A 16,772-nucleotide genomic window follows, 5' to 3' on the forward strand; every position below is an offset into this window, starting at 1 on the left:
TAGACAAGACAGCCAGGAGACCCAAATCCGAGTCCAGGAATTGAGTGACCTCGGTTAATCTGATTCAAGAAACTTTGACCCATACTACAGAAGATGCTGGGTTTATCACCGTGATCGATGACACTGAAGGTACACAAAGCACAGAAGGGTTGCCATCTGCAACCTGTGACTGGTGACATATGCAATACAGAGGAGATGCTGGGATGCATGGCAGCTTGTGACCAGAGGCCCCAAGGTACCAACTGGAAGAGCCCAGAGGAAGGAAGATCACCATCACCATTGGCTGAATCACAGGCTTAGGCCGACCAATGGGATTCAAGAAAGTCACATGGCCAATTTATAGAAAACAAAAGGCATTCCAGTTTCTGGGGAAGATGTGTTCTTATCTTAACTCCCCCAAACTAAAATCCCAACCACTAAAATGTCAATGATGTGACAAATACAGACCACCGCATGCCAAGTTTTTGCTAAATTTGGAGGCAATAACAATAAAGAAGACAACGCGGTCCTTGTCCTCATGGGCCTGGGAGCCATAGAAAGCCATAGACAGATCCATTCCTAAGAAGACCACTGCGGGAGAACAGTTCCATGGCCATCTCCTGTCCGTACTTGGATTTGCTTCGGGTGGAACAAGGACAGAATTATCTGGGGATGTGATCCACAGTCCCAGCTAGCAAAAGCATTGGCATGGACCTTGCCCAAGTTCTTAGTCCCTGCTGGAAAGTTTATAGCGAACCGGAAAGAGATGGGACAGAGGCAGCCAAGGGGAGCATTTGGGCCTTTGGCATAAATAACAAAGTTCAGTGCTTTCCCCAAGCACCGCCCACTGCACCCACACACTGTGATGGACAGCGTACTGAGCTAATCAAAGCCTCCCATAGCCAGCCCTCTGTCACTGTAGGATTTGCCCTGTCTCATTTAGGAGATAGGGCTCAGTCACGCTGCCTCTGTGTTCCTCCATGGCTTCCCGAGGGAGGTGGCTGTGAGCAGTTCAAGCCAATAAGATAAAGCTGCCTAGATCAGTGCTGATATTACCATGGTGACAACAACTGCCCATGGACCACCCAAAGGGCCGAAACAAAGGTGGGTGGCTTCCCTGGGTCTTTCCAGAAAAGACCCTACAGTCAAGCTTCTCCCCAGTGTTCCCACTAAATCTACATCCTAACTAGGAGTATGCATTCCTTAAACAGGGTGTGTATTCAGTAGCATCCATGACACAGGATTCCATGATGAGAAAGAGGAGCCAGACACACTCTGCAGCCAACTGGGATGTGTTCTCATTGAAGCACTACCTCAGCACAGGCTTTTGAAGCCTCACTTCAACTTTTCCTATTAGGACCTGAGAAGCTCCGCGGGTGGGGTGCTTGCCTAGCGCACAAAAGTCCTGGGTTCTATTCCTCATGCCTCAAGTATATATGAAATATGATAGCCTGCCACTTGTTCGATTGTCTCCTCTGTGAGCCTGCTGGCAGGGACGTCATCACCTTCTCTCTGGGGAATCACCCTCGTGATGGAAGTACAGACCACCAGACAGTCTGTTCAGACTCAGGTTCTTTGTCCCCAGGGTCCTGATTGACTAGGGGAATGGGAGGGAGCAAAGTTTTGAGCTCTGTGATCTGTTGAGGGCTGGTCCTTACCATCCATCAAACTTAGAATGCAAATGTCATCACATTCTATCTTGGGAGTCAGAGACAAGCAGATCTCTGTGAGTTCAAGGCCAGCCTGGTCTGTGTAGTGAGTTCCAGGAACAGCCAGAGCTACATAGAGATAGCCTGTTTCAGAGAGAGAGAGAGAGAGCGAGAGAGAGAGAGAGCGAGAGAGAGAGAGAGAGAGAGAGAGAGAGAGAGAGAGAGAGAGAGGAAGAGAGAAGAGAGAGAGGAAGAAGGAGGAGGGCAAAGAGGAGGAGGAGAGAGGGAGGGAGGGAGGGGAGGGAGGGAGGGAGGGAGGGAGGGAGGGAGGGAGGGAGGGAGGGAGGGAGGGAGGAGGAGTTACCTAAACACTATATGCTGTTTATATAAATATGGAAAGTAGGGCCTATATCTTTGTATTTCTGCGTCCACGAGACCACACACAGATCAGCCAGTGTTTCTTAAATGGGAAGAAAAGCCTCCTATAATCCCAGCACTGAATAATCACCATCAACATGTGGAAATATTCTTAGCCTCTTCTCTTTCTGCCAACTAACTGACAGAAAGGGTTGGTGTACCTCCCCTAAGCCAGACTGCTTGGTAAACGACCTCTTTTGCGCCCCCTGCTGGTGCCGTGGTGCTGCTGTCGTAGTTAATCGATCACCCCAGTAAAGCTCTGCTCCCTTCTCACACAGAGGGGTCTCTTAGGTGTGAGACTCAATAGCTTTTATTTGTAACATCCTTCCTTGTTTCACCCATTCACAAAAGCCTCAAGGGCTGGAAGCTGGCTGCTGGAATATCAGTTGCTTTGCACAGACGGGAGCATCCTCCAGCGGTCCTTCGACAAGGCTGCCTGGTAATTTGCCTGAAGGAGGCCTAAAAAAAAAAAAAAAAAAAACAAAAACAAAAAAACGTATCCCTCCTAACTCCCAGGACCAACAGACTGGTGTAGCTTTTCTCTGCCGTGGCCAGCTAATACAGAGACCCACAGCTGGTAAGAGTTATGAGTATCAGTTGCTGCGGAGGGCTCAATCCTAAATGAGAAGGCTGTATCACAGCCCCCCCCACCCAGGAGAGAATGCGGCGGAAGAGGGACAGAGAGATGATCAGAGCCACGGAGGGAGATGGCTGTCAAAAAGTGTCTTCTGGGCACACGGAGCCACTCATGACTTCACAGCAGCGGTGGCTGCCTGAGCGAGGACAGAGCCAGTCAGAGAGTCAATGGATAGGAGAGGGATTCGAAACCCAACCCTAGCTAAGGAGCTTTGGCAATTGAAGGCTGCTGAAGGAGGGAGAGTGGGTGTTCCTCAGGTAAAACGGCCCCTGGTGGGCTATCTGCGCACCACCTAGACCCGTGCACATGGACAACCCTGGGTGGACTAGGTGGGCTATGAAAAAAGGACATGAAGTTGGGAGTGGGGTATGTCAGGAAGTTCCGGAAGGAACTGAAGAGGGAATGGGCTGATATAATCAAAATACATTGTATATATGTATACAATTCTCAAAGGACGAATTCTCTCTCTCTCTCTCTCTCTCTCTCTCTCTCTCTCTCTCTCTCTCTATCTCCCTCCCTCCCTCCCTCCCTCCCTCCCTCCCTCCCTCCCTCTCTCTCTCTCTCTCTCTCTCTCTCTCTGTTTTAAATGCCAGCCAAACATAATAGCACATGCCTGTAACCCCAGCCATTCAGAAGACTGAGGCAGGAGAAGCCCTAGTTTAAAGCCTGCCCTGAACATTTTGGCTTTAAAGCCTTATATCAACATTTTAAATAAATAAATCAATTTACTTGCCTAGCACGAGCAAAGCCGTGGGTACAACCCCTAGTACACTCTTCCCTGCGCTACTTACTACACACCGATTCAGAAAGGAGCACTCTTCATACGGTCCTGGCACAGACTGATCCGTCTGTTTTTAAACTGTTTTAAAGGAACAGGGACCCCTGAATTAAAGGAGCTCAGCGAGCTGCTCTAAGTGGCATTTTCAGACTAATAGAGGGGACTGAATAAGCTGGAGTCCCCACGGGGTTCCAGAATTGGCATCGCAAGGGTGCCTACAGCCCAGGTCATGAAAAGCCTGTGTGTAAATGGGCAGTTAGTGTGCAAGGGGGATCCCCAGGAAGGAAACAGCATCTTTCCAGGAGGCTCCTGCACATCGCCCTATATGGGAACACACAGAAGCTGTGCGCGTTCGCAGAATGCAGGGACAGATACTGGGGGCCCGTGTGAAAGCCGCACCCGAGCTTTCCTTCCCAGAAGGCAAGTGTGTCTTCCACCCCAGTTGGAAGGAAAGAGCTTTTGCCTGACAAGGCAGCGGAGGTCAGGCGCCTTGCCCACAGACTGCTTAGCACGAGGGAGTCACTTAGAGCGTCACATCTTCGTCTTTAAGCAGGCCTCATTCAAGAAGCACCGTGCTACATACACTTGGCATATACAGCTGCAGCTGTCTCTGTGATAGCACGTCATACGGGCGTTGTTTTTTCTTCCGTTTTATAGTGAAGGATATAATGATCGCTAATCGGTGCTAAGTAATGAGCATGCAACCACAGCAAACAAAACAGGCGACACCTGACCCTCACTTTGCCAACTCTTGAGCCTTCCACAAGCCAGATGTTTAAGAACTGGATTTGTCTTTGGGGAGAGGTGATACTGTGTGGGGTGGGGGTGCAGGGGCAAGAGCACAGTGAGCGGCCTCTTGAGAACGGATAACTTTCCAGGCAGCCTAGAGTAGCCTCTTTAGACGAGCCAGGTGTTCTGGGCAGGGCACATCACATGTTCTAGGCTTGAATCTTCCTCTGCTCTCTTGAGTAGCACAAAGATCAGGTGTTTGCCCATCTCCTGTGGAGGCTGGGACCATAGAGGTGGGCTGGAACCAGATAGATGTCTGGCTCTACTGCTCTTTCTCTTCAACCAGGGAAGCTCTGCTTAGGGCCAAATATGGGGGGAAGGGAACCTTTGGAAGGAAACCACTGGGTAGGTTCGCCGCAGTGCCTCAGCCCGATCGCTCTCCGGTCTTTTGTTTCTGCCAGAGATTTGTGGGGGAAACCGTTGCTATGGATTGCCTGAGGACATGTTGAATGGGAGGGGTGTGGGGTTGTACATTGATAAAGCGCAACAGGAAGGGAGAAAGTGGTCACAGCCTGCCCAGTGGCCATCTTAGACAGGAAGTAATCCCATGCCCTTTAGTGTTGAAGAGGATGTCTGTGATGGTGGTCATCCCTAACACCATAGGGACAGGGTGGGGCCCTGATGTCATCACCCCAATCGGTAGAGCCTATGATTTTTCTCCTAGTTGTAAAGGTTCAAGTAATTTTCTGTTCTTTTGTGTGTTTTTCAGATCTTAAATCCGAATTTCATCCAAGAAGGTGAGTTTTTAAAGGGGATAGAGTTGAGAATGTAGGAGCTGGCTACATAAATTCTACTTAGCTTTAAGGTTGGGAGCTTAAGCAATGGTGATATGCTTCTGTATTTATAGACAAGGAGAGGGAATTAAGACAAACTATTAAGTGAAAGCAGGCAGCATGTAATATATTTGACTAAATAAATAAAAATGTGTTTGTATAAAGTCCAAAGATTGTATAGTGAAATGTTCCTAAATGCCATCATGGAGCTTTTCCCTCTTTTGTTCTGTTTCTAATTTTTTTTTATTTGGTTTCTCTGCCCTTTCTGTCCTGGAACTAGCTCTTGTAGACCAGACTGGCCTCGAACTCACAGAGATTTGCCTGCCTCTGCCTCCCAAGTGCTGTGATTAAAGGTGTGTGCCACCACTGCTGGACTCTTGTTTCTAAGTTTGCTGTAAAATAGAGGGGCACAAAGGTGGGTGTGGTGTCAGCACACACCTTTAATCCCAGCACTCAGAGGCAGAGGCAGGGGGATCTCAGTGAATTTGCGACCAGCCTGGTCTATGTAGTGAGTTTCTCCTACAGAGAAGTACACACTGATCAGACAATGGTAGGCTGAGGGTCACTTTGAACCATGATGCCTATTTCTGGGGTTGAGAACACAGTGTCTAAAATGACTATTGTAAGTGTGTTGTGGGTAATAGCGATGTGCATCTATTCAATTGCAGTGGCTCCAGAATTCCTCGTGCCCTTAGTAGATGTGACCTGCTTGCTTGGAGACACGGTGATACTGCAGTGCAGAGTCTGTGGGCGGCCGAAGCCCACCATCACCTGGAAGGGTCCAGACCAGAACATCCTAGACACTGACAATAGCTCGGCCACTTCCACCATCTCCTCCTGGTAAGTGGATCACCCAGTAGAGGCTGGATTCTGGGTAAAAGTCCCTCTGGGTTACTAGTCACCCCCAAGGCGCTGTCCTCAAGTTCATTCCAGGTCCCACACTTGGCCTTCATTAGGAGAGAGACTGAGTTAGGAACACGTTTGGCCCAGCCTCCCACACCGGAGCACCCTGTGTTCAAGTCTTAGGCACGACCTCGACTGTTCACTCTGAAGCTGGCCCCTTAGCCTGAACTTCTAGTGGGTGCCAGCATGCATTGTGTGTTGTGTGTGCTGCCCAGGTGGGCATCCTGGAGGCTAACAGGAACCATCTAGAAGCACTCTGTGCTGGACCTACAATAAACAAATATTGTCCTTGAAATCACAGGTCAAGCCTTAACCATGGATATAAAATGCCCCTGCCTTATAGTTACCCTATTAGATGATCAGTCTATCCAAGGGCCCAGGGAGATCTGTCATAAGTACTGAAAGCTAACAAACACCCTGGAATGCTTCATGCCTGCCAAGATGCGTAGAGATAAGGATGTGATTTGGTCCTTACCTAAGAACTACTTTATGAGAAGGGAGGGAGGTACATTCTAAAATGTAAGGCTCTTCTCCACTAAAATTCTGTTTGGGTGACTGCCTCCAGCCATTCTGCTGGCTTGTCCCCACCCCCACAGGAATTCTGAGCATCCCAGCATTGCTGTGTGCAGCGGACAAGCAATAACAAGCTCTAATGGCTCACCTGCCGCTTAGAGAAATACCTAGAATCAAGCACATTTCATTGATTGGCTTGTTTGTGAGTGTGTGTGTGTGTGTGTGTGTGTGTGTGTGCTAACGGTGAGGGTGCCTTCCTTGGTATTTCCAGAAAAGATGCCTGGTCAGGCCATAAAACATCATGGGCCTGAGTGAGAGTCGTTGTTTGGCCGAGAGCATGAAGATCTCAGAACACTGTCCCACCCCGAGGGATGTTGTCTTAGTTACTTCGCTATTGCTGTGAAGAGACACCATGACCAATGAGACGTGCAGAAGAAAGCATTCAATTTGCAGCTCATGAATGCTCAATTTGGAAACTCTGCTTCCTTCCAGGGGGTACTAGAATCCACAACCATCGTGGCAGGGAGCATAGCAGTAGGCAGGCAGGCATGGCTGGAGCAGTCGCTAAAAGTTCACATCTAATCCACAAGTAGTAAGCAGAGAGATGGGGCCTGGTGTGAGCTTTTGAAACCTCAACATCCCCCCTAGTGACACACCCCTTCCAACAAGGCCTCGCCTCCTAATCCTTTCCTAGCAGTTCTACCAACCAGGGACTAAATATTTAAGCATGTGAGCCTTCTGGACCCATCCTCGTTCAAACCACGACAGAGTGGGTGGACTGGCTTCCCTGAGAATTAACCCTCTCGGAGAAGTTCCTTCTGTGAGGTGTTTCTGAAAGCCATTCTGGGGCAAGTGAGAAAGTTACCACTTAGGTTCTGTGTGCGCGTGTGTGTGTGTGTGTGTGTGTGTGTGTGTGTGTGTGTGCTCACCTAGACATGTACACATGGGGACAGAGGTCCACCTCAAGTGTCTTCACCTCTTGCTCTTCACCTGGAACTTACTCTTTTGGTTGGACTGGCTGGCCAGCAGCCTCTGGATCTGCCTGCTCCCCAACTCACCGAGCACCCAGTTCTGGGGTCACGGGCACGTGCTGCACCCAGCTTGTTACTAACTCCTATTCTCATGCTGTACAGCAAGCGCTGCATACCCACTGAGCCGCCATGTCCCCAACACCCACTTAATGCTTTCAAGGATCCCATGTGTAAGATTTGAAATATACACACATTTCCATTATTGAATCTCTTTTATCGTTTATTATTGACTTATGAGATTGAAGCTATTTCAGCCCAAGGTTACTTGTGTAAAGTACTCATAATTACGATGCAAACCAATAGGTTACCGGATTTTATTTATTTCTAATTCATATATCATGCCATCCCTATTCTATTCCTTATTTACACAAATTTGGGCAGTGAAAATAGCCAGAAAAGCATTTCCCCACATAAGACAATGGATGCAAGTGTAGAAGTAGGTAAGCTGGAGGCGTGCGCTCTGACCTCTGCACACCCTGGACCAAGCAGGTAGCATTTTACCTGTCCCCCAACTGTCCTGTCACTCAAGTCTGAAGGAGATGCACTTAATGTCCTAGTGATTCTGGGGAAATCACCCTCAAGATCTGCAACCTGATGCCCCAAGACAGCGGGATTTATACCTGCATAGCAACAAATGACCATGGAACCGCATCCACGTCAGCTACAGTTAAGGTGCAAGGTACGCTGTGCGTTCTCTCTCTCTCTCTCTCTCTCTCTCTCTCTCTCTCTCTCTCTCTCCTCTCTCCCTCCCTCCCTCCCTCCATCCATCTATCTATATCTATTTTAAAGCATTTCTTGACTGTAGCAAAACATAACAATAAAATTTAGCATCTTGACCACTTAAAAGTAGAGAGTTCGGTGCCATTGAGGACATGCCCATTGGTTTGTGGCCACCACCACCCTTCCATATGACTCTTTTATCATCTGTTCCTATTAAACAATGACTCCAACCTCCTCTCTCCCCACTGCCCTGGCTGCCCGCATTCTGCCTTCCCTATTCCTGCCTCGAAGAATTTAAATTGGTGATTTTAAGTGGACATAGCCAGGTCACCCTGAGATTCGAGGAGAAAGGATCCCTCGTCAAATTCTAAAGCAGAACCCAGGCCAATGGGAAGAGAAACAGGCTTGCTAAGAGCCCTTCCCCAGTCCTCAGCGTGGTTCCTGTTTAATTGAAGGAGGTTGCCAGGCAGCAGGTCCCATCTCCTAGGCCTCCCTTGGGCCTGGAGTCAAGAGCACTGCTTGGACAAGGCTACGCACCAGAATTGAGACGGGTTTGGCATGTTTCCAGGGCTCCATGAGACTATGGAGCTACTCGAGTTCAGAGGAGCAGCCCCGCCCTGCTGTCTGTCTCCACAGGTGTTCCCGCAGCCCCCAACCGCCCCATTGCGCAGGAGAGGAGCTGCACCTCCGTCATCCTCCGCTGGCTGCCCCCGGCCAGCACTGGGAACTGCACTATTTCGGGGTACACTGTGGAGTACCGCGAGGAAGGTGTGTTGCTCTCTCTCTGTATTTGCTTCCTCTCAGGAGGGCTTCAGGGACGTGAACCTGAGACTTCATAAAGCTTCCTATTCGCCGCACTTGGCCTGGCTCGTGCACCCCGGGGCCAGGCTACGGCAGCCCGCTGTTCCAAATGGAAACTCCCTGGGACCTTCCTGATCCAGCCACTAGGTGGCAATGTGTCTCCATTGCATTGTCCTGCTTACCCTGCTCAATCACATAGATGGGCGCAATGGAACCCATTTAACAGAGGCTAAGGAGTAAAGAAACACAACACTGTAGTTAGTAAGGGGCGAGCTCCCATTAGACCCTCCTCTGTAGTTGACGAGTCTGTGGTTGTTTTTTCCCAGAACAGAAACCATTTCTGTTCACCACCAGATAAAATCTGTAGCATGTATACACATATGTATCTTTAACTGTGAGGAAAGAAAGGAGAGAGAGGGAGGGAAGGAGGGAGGGAGGGAGGGAGGGAGGGAGGGAGGGAGGGAGGGAGGGAGGGAGGGAGGAAGGAAGGAAGGAAGGAAGGAAGGAAGGAAGGAAGGAAGGAAGGAAGGAAGGTAGTTTAAGCCAGATGTGGTAGCTCACACCTTTGAGAACTTGGAAGGTACTGGCAGGTTCTCCATGAGTTCAAAGCCAAGCCTAGTCTACAGAGTGGCCTAGGTCAGCTAGAGCTACATAGTAAGACCCTGTCTCCAGAATAGTAAAATTATAATAAATAATAATACATTTATTGTATTACTATTATTAGAAAGGCGCTTCCAGGAAGTTGTGATTATCGCAACCGCAGCTCCGAACCACATCACAAATTACCCAATTGGACTGAAAGCCCGGCTTGCCCGCCCAAGATCATTTTTTTTACTTTGCTTTCCATCACCATCGTTACCTTCGCTCTTCCTTCCTCTTTTCCTTGTTAAGGAGGAGCTGTGTGATTATAAGACTCTTCAGTTCCGCCTTTCCTTGAGCTGTCTGCCGCAGGCTGTGCAGGCCAGCGCAGGTGTGACTGCTGAGCCAGAGGACCTGCTTCAGTGTCCCCAAGTTCAGCTCATAGCTCGCTCAGAAGCTAAGCTCTCTTAGATAAACTGCTTAGTACTTCTGAGACTCTATCTCTTCCTCTGTCGAGTAAGATTAGTGCTCCCTTCTCCACCGGGTTTCTGTGAACTTTAGCTGGAGTAAAGGGGAGAATCATGCCATGCGTGGAGTATTTTCACATGCTCCTGTATGTGTTCATTTTGCTTTCAATTTCCAGAGGCGTGTTTTCTCTCACTTTGCTGTATCTTCTTACAGCTCAATGACGCTGCCACATATCCCCACGTAAAGTCAGTGCTAGCTCCTCAGCTTGCACATTTGAGAAGGGATAGAGTCCACAGGCCAACTTCTTGCACAGGCTTTATTTGATGGTATTTAGGAAACGGGGCCAAAATCCCCCACATTGGACTGCAGGCTTTCAGAACCTGACAGTGGCCATCCTGTCCTTTGAACTGCTTCTGTCCATTTTCCTATCTTTGGCTGCTGAAGGTCTTTGACTCCCCCTCCCTCTCCTTGGAACTGCCCCCTAGGTTCCCAGGTCTGGCAGCAGTCTGTAGCTTCAACCTTGGACACTTACCTCGTCATTGAAGACCTTAGTCCCGGATGCCCTTATCAGTTCCGGGTCAGTGCCAGCAATCCTTGGGGAATCAGCCTCCCCAGTGAAGCCTCGGAGTTTGTGCGCCTTCCAGAGTACGGTGAGTCCCAGCAAGCCTAGGGCAGCTAGCCAGCAGAAGCGAGGCAGTGGACAACTGTTGCAAAATCTTTGGCATCTCTGATCCCATGGGGAGGGGTCTTGGGGCTGCATGGCAGTTTCCATCCGGCCACCTTTGAAAGACCAGATGGAGTGTCTCCAGGAGACATATCGATCGGAGCCAACATGAGGTCTACCACCATTGCTGACCCTGGGCTTTCTGGGGTTTCCCAGGGGAACGTCGATGGACAGACCTGTGTCCCAATCTGCTCTCTGGCTCTGGCCCTCCTCTGAGACCTCTTGGGAATTCTAAGTTTGTTTTCCCCTGGGTGCCTCTGGCCAGCATGTGTTGAACACAGGACTATAGTCCTGTGCTAAATGACTTAAAAGAGGGAGCAAAGCAACCTGGGTGAAAGACTTTGCTATCAGATGAAATGTTGATATTTGCCCCACCCTTCCAGAATTTAGTTTCCCACACAGATCGATTTTATCTACATAGAATTGAAATTAAGACATACATGTAACTAACTAGAAATGGATATTACCGGTGTGGTTCTTCTTCTGCCCACCTTGCTCTCTGCCCATCTTGGTCCCGTGGATATTTTAAAGGAGGACGCTTGCTGTTCTGAAGAAACATCCCATTGGTGACACTTTAGGCAGTACACAGATGTGGCGTGTGTGTGTGCTGAGGACAAGACAGGAAAGAGTGGGAGGGTCACCGTACTTAAAAAGCCACAGACCTGTGTCTCTGTGGGTTAAAGGAAGTTTGGAGTCGCCACAGGGCCTTGGCCAAAAATGACCACGCAGGTCATGGTCAGCCCAGTCAGGTGCCTGCCAGTGGCCTTGACTTGTACTCACAGGTGTGTGACTTTCTGGAAAACTTTGACCCTGGATCCACACGTCCTCAGAATTCATTGTGGGCATGTCACCAGCTCGTGTTTGGGAGAGCTGAGGTGACGGACCAGTGTGGAGTCTTAAGAACTGAGTTACTAACATGGGTCCCTTCTTTCCAAGCTACCAGCTCAATGTGACTTGGGATGGCCACCATTTTTGTTATGTTACTTCTAAGACCCGATCCCCAGCAGACAATACAAATCCCAAGGGGTGTGCATGCTTCTGTGTGTGTCTGTATAACACAATTAACACATCCATCGTACAAGGTCAAGCTGAACCACCAAATCTCACACAAGAACCAATTATGACTGAAGTTCAGTCAGCCCGTATCCAGGGTGAACTTGCCCAAGGCTGAGAACTTTGGTGCTAGGCAGAGAACTCTCTAGCATGCTCTGCTCATGGCGTTTCCTTTTTCCTTCCGTGACCTTCAGCTTTTTCAATCTCTCTGCACCCTCTCCTGGTCCTCACCTTCACTGACTTCTTCAAAGTGTTCCTCTTCTCCGTTTCTATGTTTTCTCTACCTTTCCGGGAAACTATGTTTCTGATTGTGTCCCATGTTCTCCCTTTGCTGGAGGAGATGACAGAGAGTGCCTATCTGCCTCTGCCATATCAGTTCCCCTCAGACATTTAAAAAAATAACTTTCCAGAGAGTCACGGCCTTTTCCCACTGGGAGGCCTCCAAGTTTAGTCATAAGAATGGGCTATTTTCCTTAGGTTGTTATGATTTTCTTTATGAAGCTTTTCTTTTTTTTCATATGACATTCATAATGTTACTTGTGGATTCTCCCTTGCCCAAAGATGCAGCCGCTGATGGTGCCACCATTTCTTGGAAGGAAAATTTTGATTCTGCTTACACCGAACTGAACGAGATTGGCAGGTAAGGAGACCAGCTACCTCACAACAGGAAAATGATCAACTTAGTTTTGTTGGTCTGTCTTTCTGTTTGTTTGTTATTTTTTTTTTTCAATTTTGAGACAAGGTTTCTTTGTGTGGCTTTACTGTCCTGGAATTAGCTCTATAAGCCAGGCTGACCTTGAGTGCACAGAGATCTGCCTGCCTCTACCTCCTGAGTGCTGTGATTAAAGGTGTGTGTCACATTGCCTCAGCTGGGGTTTCTTTCTATCTTGTGTAGAAGAATTCTCTGTGGTTGGAAAACAGCTAGTGCATTCCTGAAATTTTTCTACTTTTCTTTTTCTTTGCTTGAGTTGGAAGCTGGTCTCATCAACATTTTCTAAGAAAGTCTGGAGATTTTTAAGCCACAAAATATTCCTAAAAAGTGTAATTTTAGCTGTATGTTCCAAGTTTTGATATATAATATTTCTTTTTTTTTTTTTTTTTTTTTTTTTTTTTTGGTTTTCCGAGACAGGGTTTCTCTGTGGTTTTGGAGCCTGTCCTGGAACTAGCTCTTGTAGACCAGGCTGGTCTCGAACTCACAGAGATACGCCTGCCTCTGCCTCCCGAGTGCTGGGATTAAAGGCGTGCGCCACCACCGCCCGGCGATATATAATATTTCTATTATCATTGTTATTTCTAGGTATTTTTTCAACTATGGTTTATTTTTGAACCAATTACAATAGAGTAGAAATTACATAAAATGCTCTAATATGTATGAGATTTTAAATTATATTTTGTTATTCACTTCTAATTTCATTGCCCTATGATCAAAGGAGTTGCTCAGCCTTGCTCTGTAGGTAAAATATAACAAAATCTTGTGAAAAGTTTTATGTATTCAGGCTTAGTGCCTAAGAGCACTGGCTGCTCTTCTAGAGAACATGGATTTAATTCCTAGCACCTACATGGCAGCTCACAACCAAGGGTTCTAACACTCTATTCTGGCCTCTGGGAGCATTGCACACATTTGGTGCACAGACATACAGGTAGGCAAATTGGCCATACATATAAAATAAAAATAAAGGGGAATCTAAAAGGTTTCATTTTACTTTCTTTTTAAAATTAATTTTATTTATCTGCATGGCTATTTTGCCTGCATGTATGTCTGTGCACCACATGCATGCCTGGTGTCTGCAGAGACCAGAAGAGGGTGTTAGAGCTCCTGGAATTGGAGGTATGGAGAGTTATGAGCCAACTATGGGTGCTGGGAACTGAACACTGGTATTCTGCAAGAACAACAGTGGTCTTAACCACTGAGCTATCTCCCCAGCTCCATCATTGTGTGTAGAAGTATATTCTGCTTAGAAAAGAAAATAAACCCACCCTTATGTAATGCTTAAAATGGCATAAAAATATCTTGACTAAAAAATTATATTAGTTCGGAGGGTTATAGAGATGGCTCAGAGGTTAAGAGCATTGACTGATCTTCCAGAAATCATGAGTTCAATTCCCAACAACCACATGGAGGCTCACAACCATCTGTAATGGGATCTGATGCCCTCTTCTTATGTACAGGCAAACATGCAGACAGAACACTGTATACATAATAAATCAATAAATCTTTTTAAAATGATACTTTGGCATCTCAAAGAGCCCTAGGATGCTAAGGAAGGAGAGATGACTTTTGTTAAAAAAATTATTATAATTAAAAGTACAAAAGGAAAGGTTTCTTTTTATTTTATCATGTATTAGTGTGTATGTGTATATATTATGCGGGATGTGTGCACACATGCCACAGCCCATGTGTAGGGAGTCATAGGACAATTTGTGGGGTCCCTGCTCTCCTGATTTTATGTGAGTTCTAGGCATCAAGCTCAGACTGTTAGGCTTATCTCTTCAGACATCAGGTGCCTTTCTCTACTAAACCAACTCAACAGTCCAAGAAGGAAAGGTCTCTCTCTTTGTTTCAAATGTATTTGTTTTGATTTCATGAGGATGGTTAGGTGCCTGCATGTATGTACCCACACCACATGTGTGCCTGGTGACTGAAGAGTCCAGAAGAGTCCAGTCCAGATACTTTGGAACTGGGTGCTAGAAATCCAACCCAGGTCCTAACCTCTGAGCTATGACTCCAGCCCCAGAAAGATCTCTACTACTGCTTGATGGGGGGGAGATGTGCACATGTACACAGCAAGGTGTCTTGAGCATGGGACCCAAGTCTAAAATAGTTCATCCATATTTCATGCACACCTTTGCCTGAAAGTAATTTTATGTGCTATGTCTGGTGGACCTGCATTTGACCGTCACTCACAACAACATGAAGTCAGGTATGAAACTTCCCACAGTGGTCTCATGTCTTCATTCAGAAGCTGTCAGATTTTAGAGCATTTTGGACTTTAGATATTTGGATTAGGGACACTCAACTTGTATGATGTTACTGTCTCGGCAATTTAAGTAAGCATGTGCACATGCATCCACACACAAACACACACAAACATACGCATGCCTGAGCACACACATACACTCTTACACACATGTTCAAGCATACACATACATGCACTCACACATGCTCGAGCACACATGTACATGCACATGTATGCCTGAGCACTCACATACATGCATATACACATGCATGCTCGAGCACATACACACACATGCACACACATGCATGCTTGAGCACATACACAAACACACACACACACATGCACACACCGTAACATATTCTGGTAAATGACCCCCCACTGACTGATGAACCTTGGAGAACCTTCTCCCCTTTTGTCTCCCAGAGGCCGGTTCTCTATTGTAAAGAAATGCATCCACAAAGCTACCCGCAAAGATGTTGCTGTGAAATTTGTGAGCAAGAAAATGAAGAAGAAGGAACAGGCTGCCCATGAGGCTGCCCTGCTTCAGCACCTGCAGCACCCCCAGTATGTCACTCTCCATGACACCTACGAGTCCCCCACGTCCTACATCCTGATATTGGAACTGTGAGTACAGGGGTCTTATCTCTAAAGGGGTCCCCATCTGCTGGGGCTGTGCACTGCCCACAATTAATGGACAAGAGTTACATTTTCACCATGTTTTATGGTCTGCAAAGTGCTACATAAGCCTTTCACCACCTGTCTTAGGTAAATGTAGTCTCATTCTACAGACTAGAAGACCAAGAATAGCTAGCTCTACAAAAGTCCAGATGAGTGTGGCCTGGAACCCACATCTTCTCACTCCGCTTTTTCTTATTTTTCTAACATTTATTTGGTTGTTTATATTTTTGGGGTACAGTATTTCATTGCATGCATACATGCTGTGATCATCAAATTAGGATATTAGCATATCCGTCACCTTAAACATTCATCATTTCTTTGCAACAAAAACATTAAAAAAAAAAAAACCTCTTCTCTAGCTATTTGAAATATATTAACAGTTCATATTGGTAACTCTAGTCACCATACTATAGAGCACCAGAACTTATTTCCCTTCCCTAGCCATAATCTGTACTCGTTTCTCACTTACATTTCATTTTCTTCCTACTGTGCACTCTCAGGCTTGATGACACCTAAGAAGAGTTTACTGGAGGAAGGCCGATGGACAGGGGTGGAGCTGGTACGGCAGGAGTTTGTCCTTCAGTCAATAGCCGTGGCACCCCCACTCTACTACCCTATTCTTTCAGGGTGGAACTTTTCCCTCCAAGACATTCCAGGAATGGCAGATTATCTAGATAATAAATATCCTTAGAAAGACACAGCTCTTATCCTCTGAGGCCATAAATCTAATAGTTAAGACCAAGAGATAAATAATACTTTAAATAAAGCCTGGGAGATGCTAGGGATCATACATTAGACAGAGCTACAACATACAACAGTTCTTTGTTAGGTGTGACCGTCAGGGAAGATGTGTGAGAAGCAAGGCCTGAGCAGACCATGCCCTGAATCTTGCTCTCCCGGTAGGTCTCCTGTATGGTCAGTAGGGATGCTGGTGGAACCCTCCTCCAGGCAACTGAGATTTCGATTCCCTGGTCTAGGAAGGATGAAGACTAGCGAAGAGCTCCAAGATGGGTGGGGTGGCTGGTGCTTTGTGGGCTTGGAGCAGTGTTGCTGTAAATGCTCCCTTTGTTTGCTCCAAGTATCTCTGGGAGTTGCATGTAGCGAACTCAGTGCCACTCCTCTCTGTCCTGTTCTCCCCCACTTCATACCTAGTAGGTCAGAGGGAAGTAGAGAACTTTCCAGGGTCTTCATCCTTTTCTCCTATCAAGAAAGTAGAAAATAGTCTCACAGCAAGGAGCAAACTAGAGGAGAAAATGAAAACGGTCAGGCAGGTTTCAGATGTGGTTGGAAGTTATTCTTACCTTGGCTCACACTCCTTGACAT

The 16,772-nt window shown here is 47.1% G+C and overlaps 1 protein-coding gene across 11 annotated transcripts in view; it reads left to right on the top strand.

The window, feature by feature from the left end:
• Kalrn (kalirin RhoGEF kinase) overlaps positions 1–16,772 on the top strand; it is a 615,547-nt gene that overhangs the window by 589,242 nt on the left and 9,533 nt on the right. For all 11 annotated transcript variants that reach the window (XM_057764996.1, XM_057764997.1, XM_057765000.1 and 8 more), the window contains 7 exons: positions 4,959–4,986; positions 5,691–5,862; positions 8,027–8,148; positions 8,826–8,957; positions 10,523–10,687; positions 12,376–12,454; positions 15,195–15,395. In XM_057764996.1, the coding sequence (XP_057620979.1) occupies positions 4,959–4,986; positions 5,691–5,862; positions 8,027–8,148; positions 8,826–8,957; positions 10,523–10,687; positions 12,376–12,454; positions 15,195–15,395 (899 nt within the window). The remainder of the gene's footprint in view (positions 1–4,958; positions 4,987–5,690; positions 5,863–8,026; positions 8,149–8,825; positions 8,958–10,522; positions 10,688–12,375; positions 12,455–15,194; positions 15,396–16,772) is intronic.

The sequence above is a fragment of the Chionomys nivalis genome, chromosome 3 (genome assembly GCF_950005125.1).
Source record: "Chionomys nivalis chromosome 3, mChiNiv1.1, whole genome shotgun sequence".
Lineage (NCBI taxonomy): Eukaryota > Metazoa > Chordata > Mammalia > Rodentia > Cricetidae > Chionomys > Chionomys nivalis.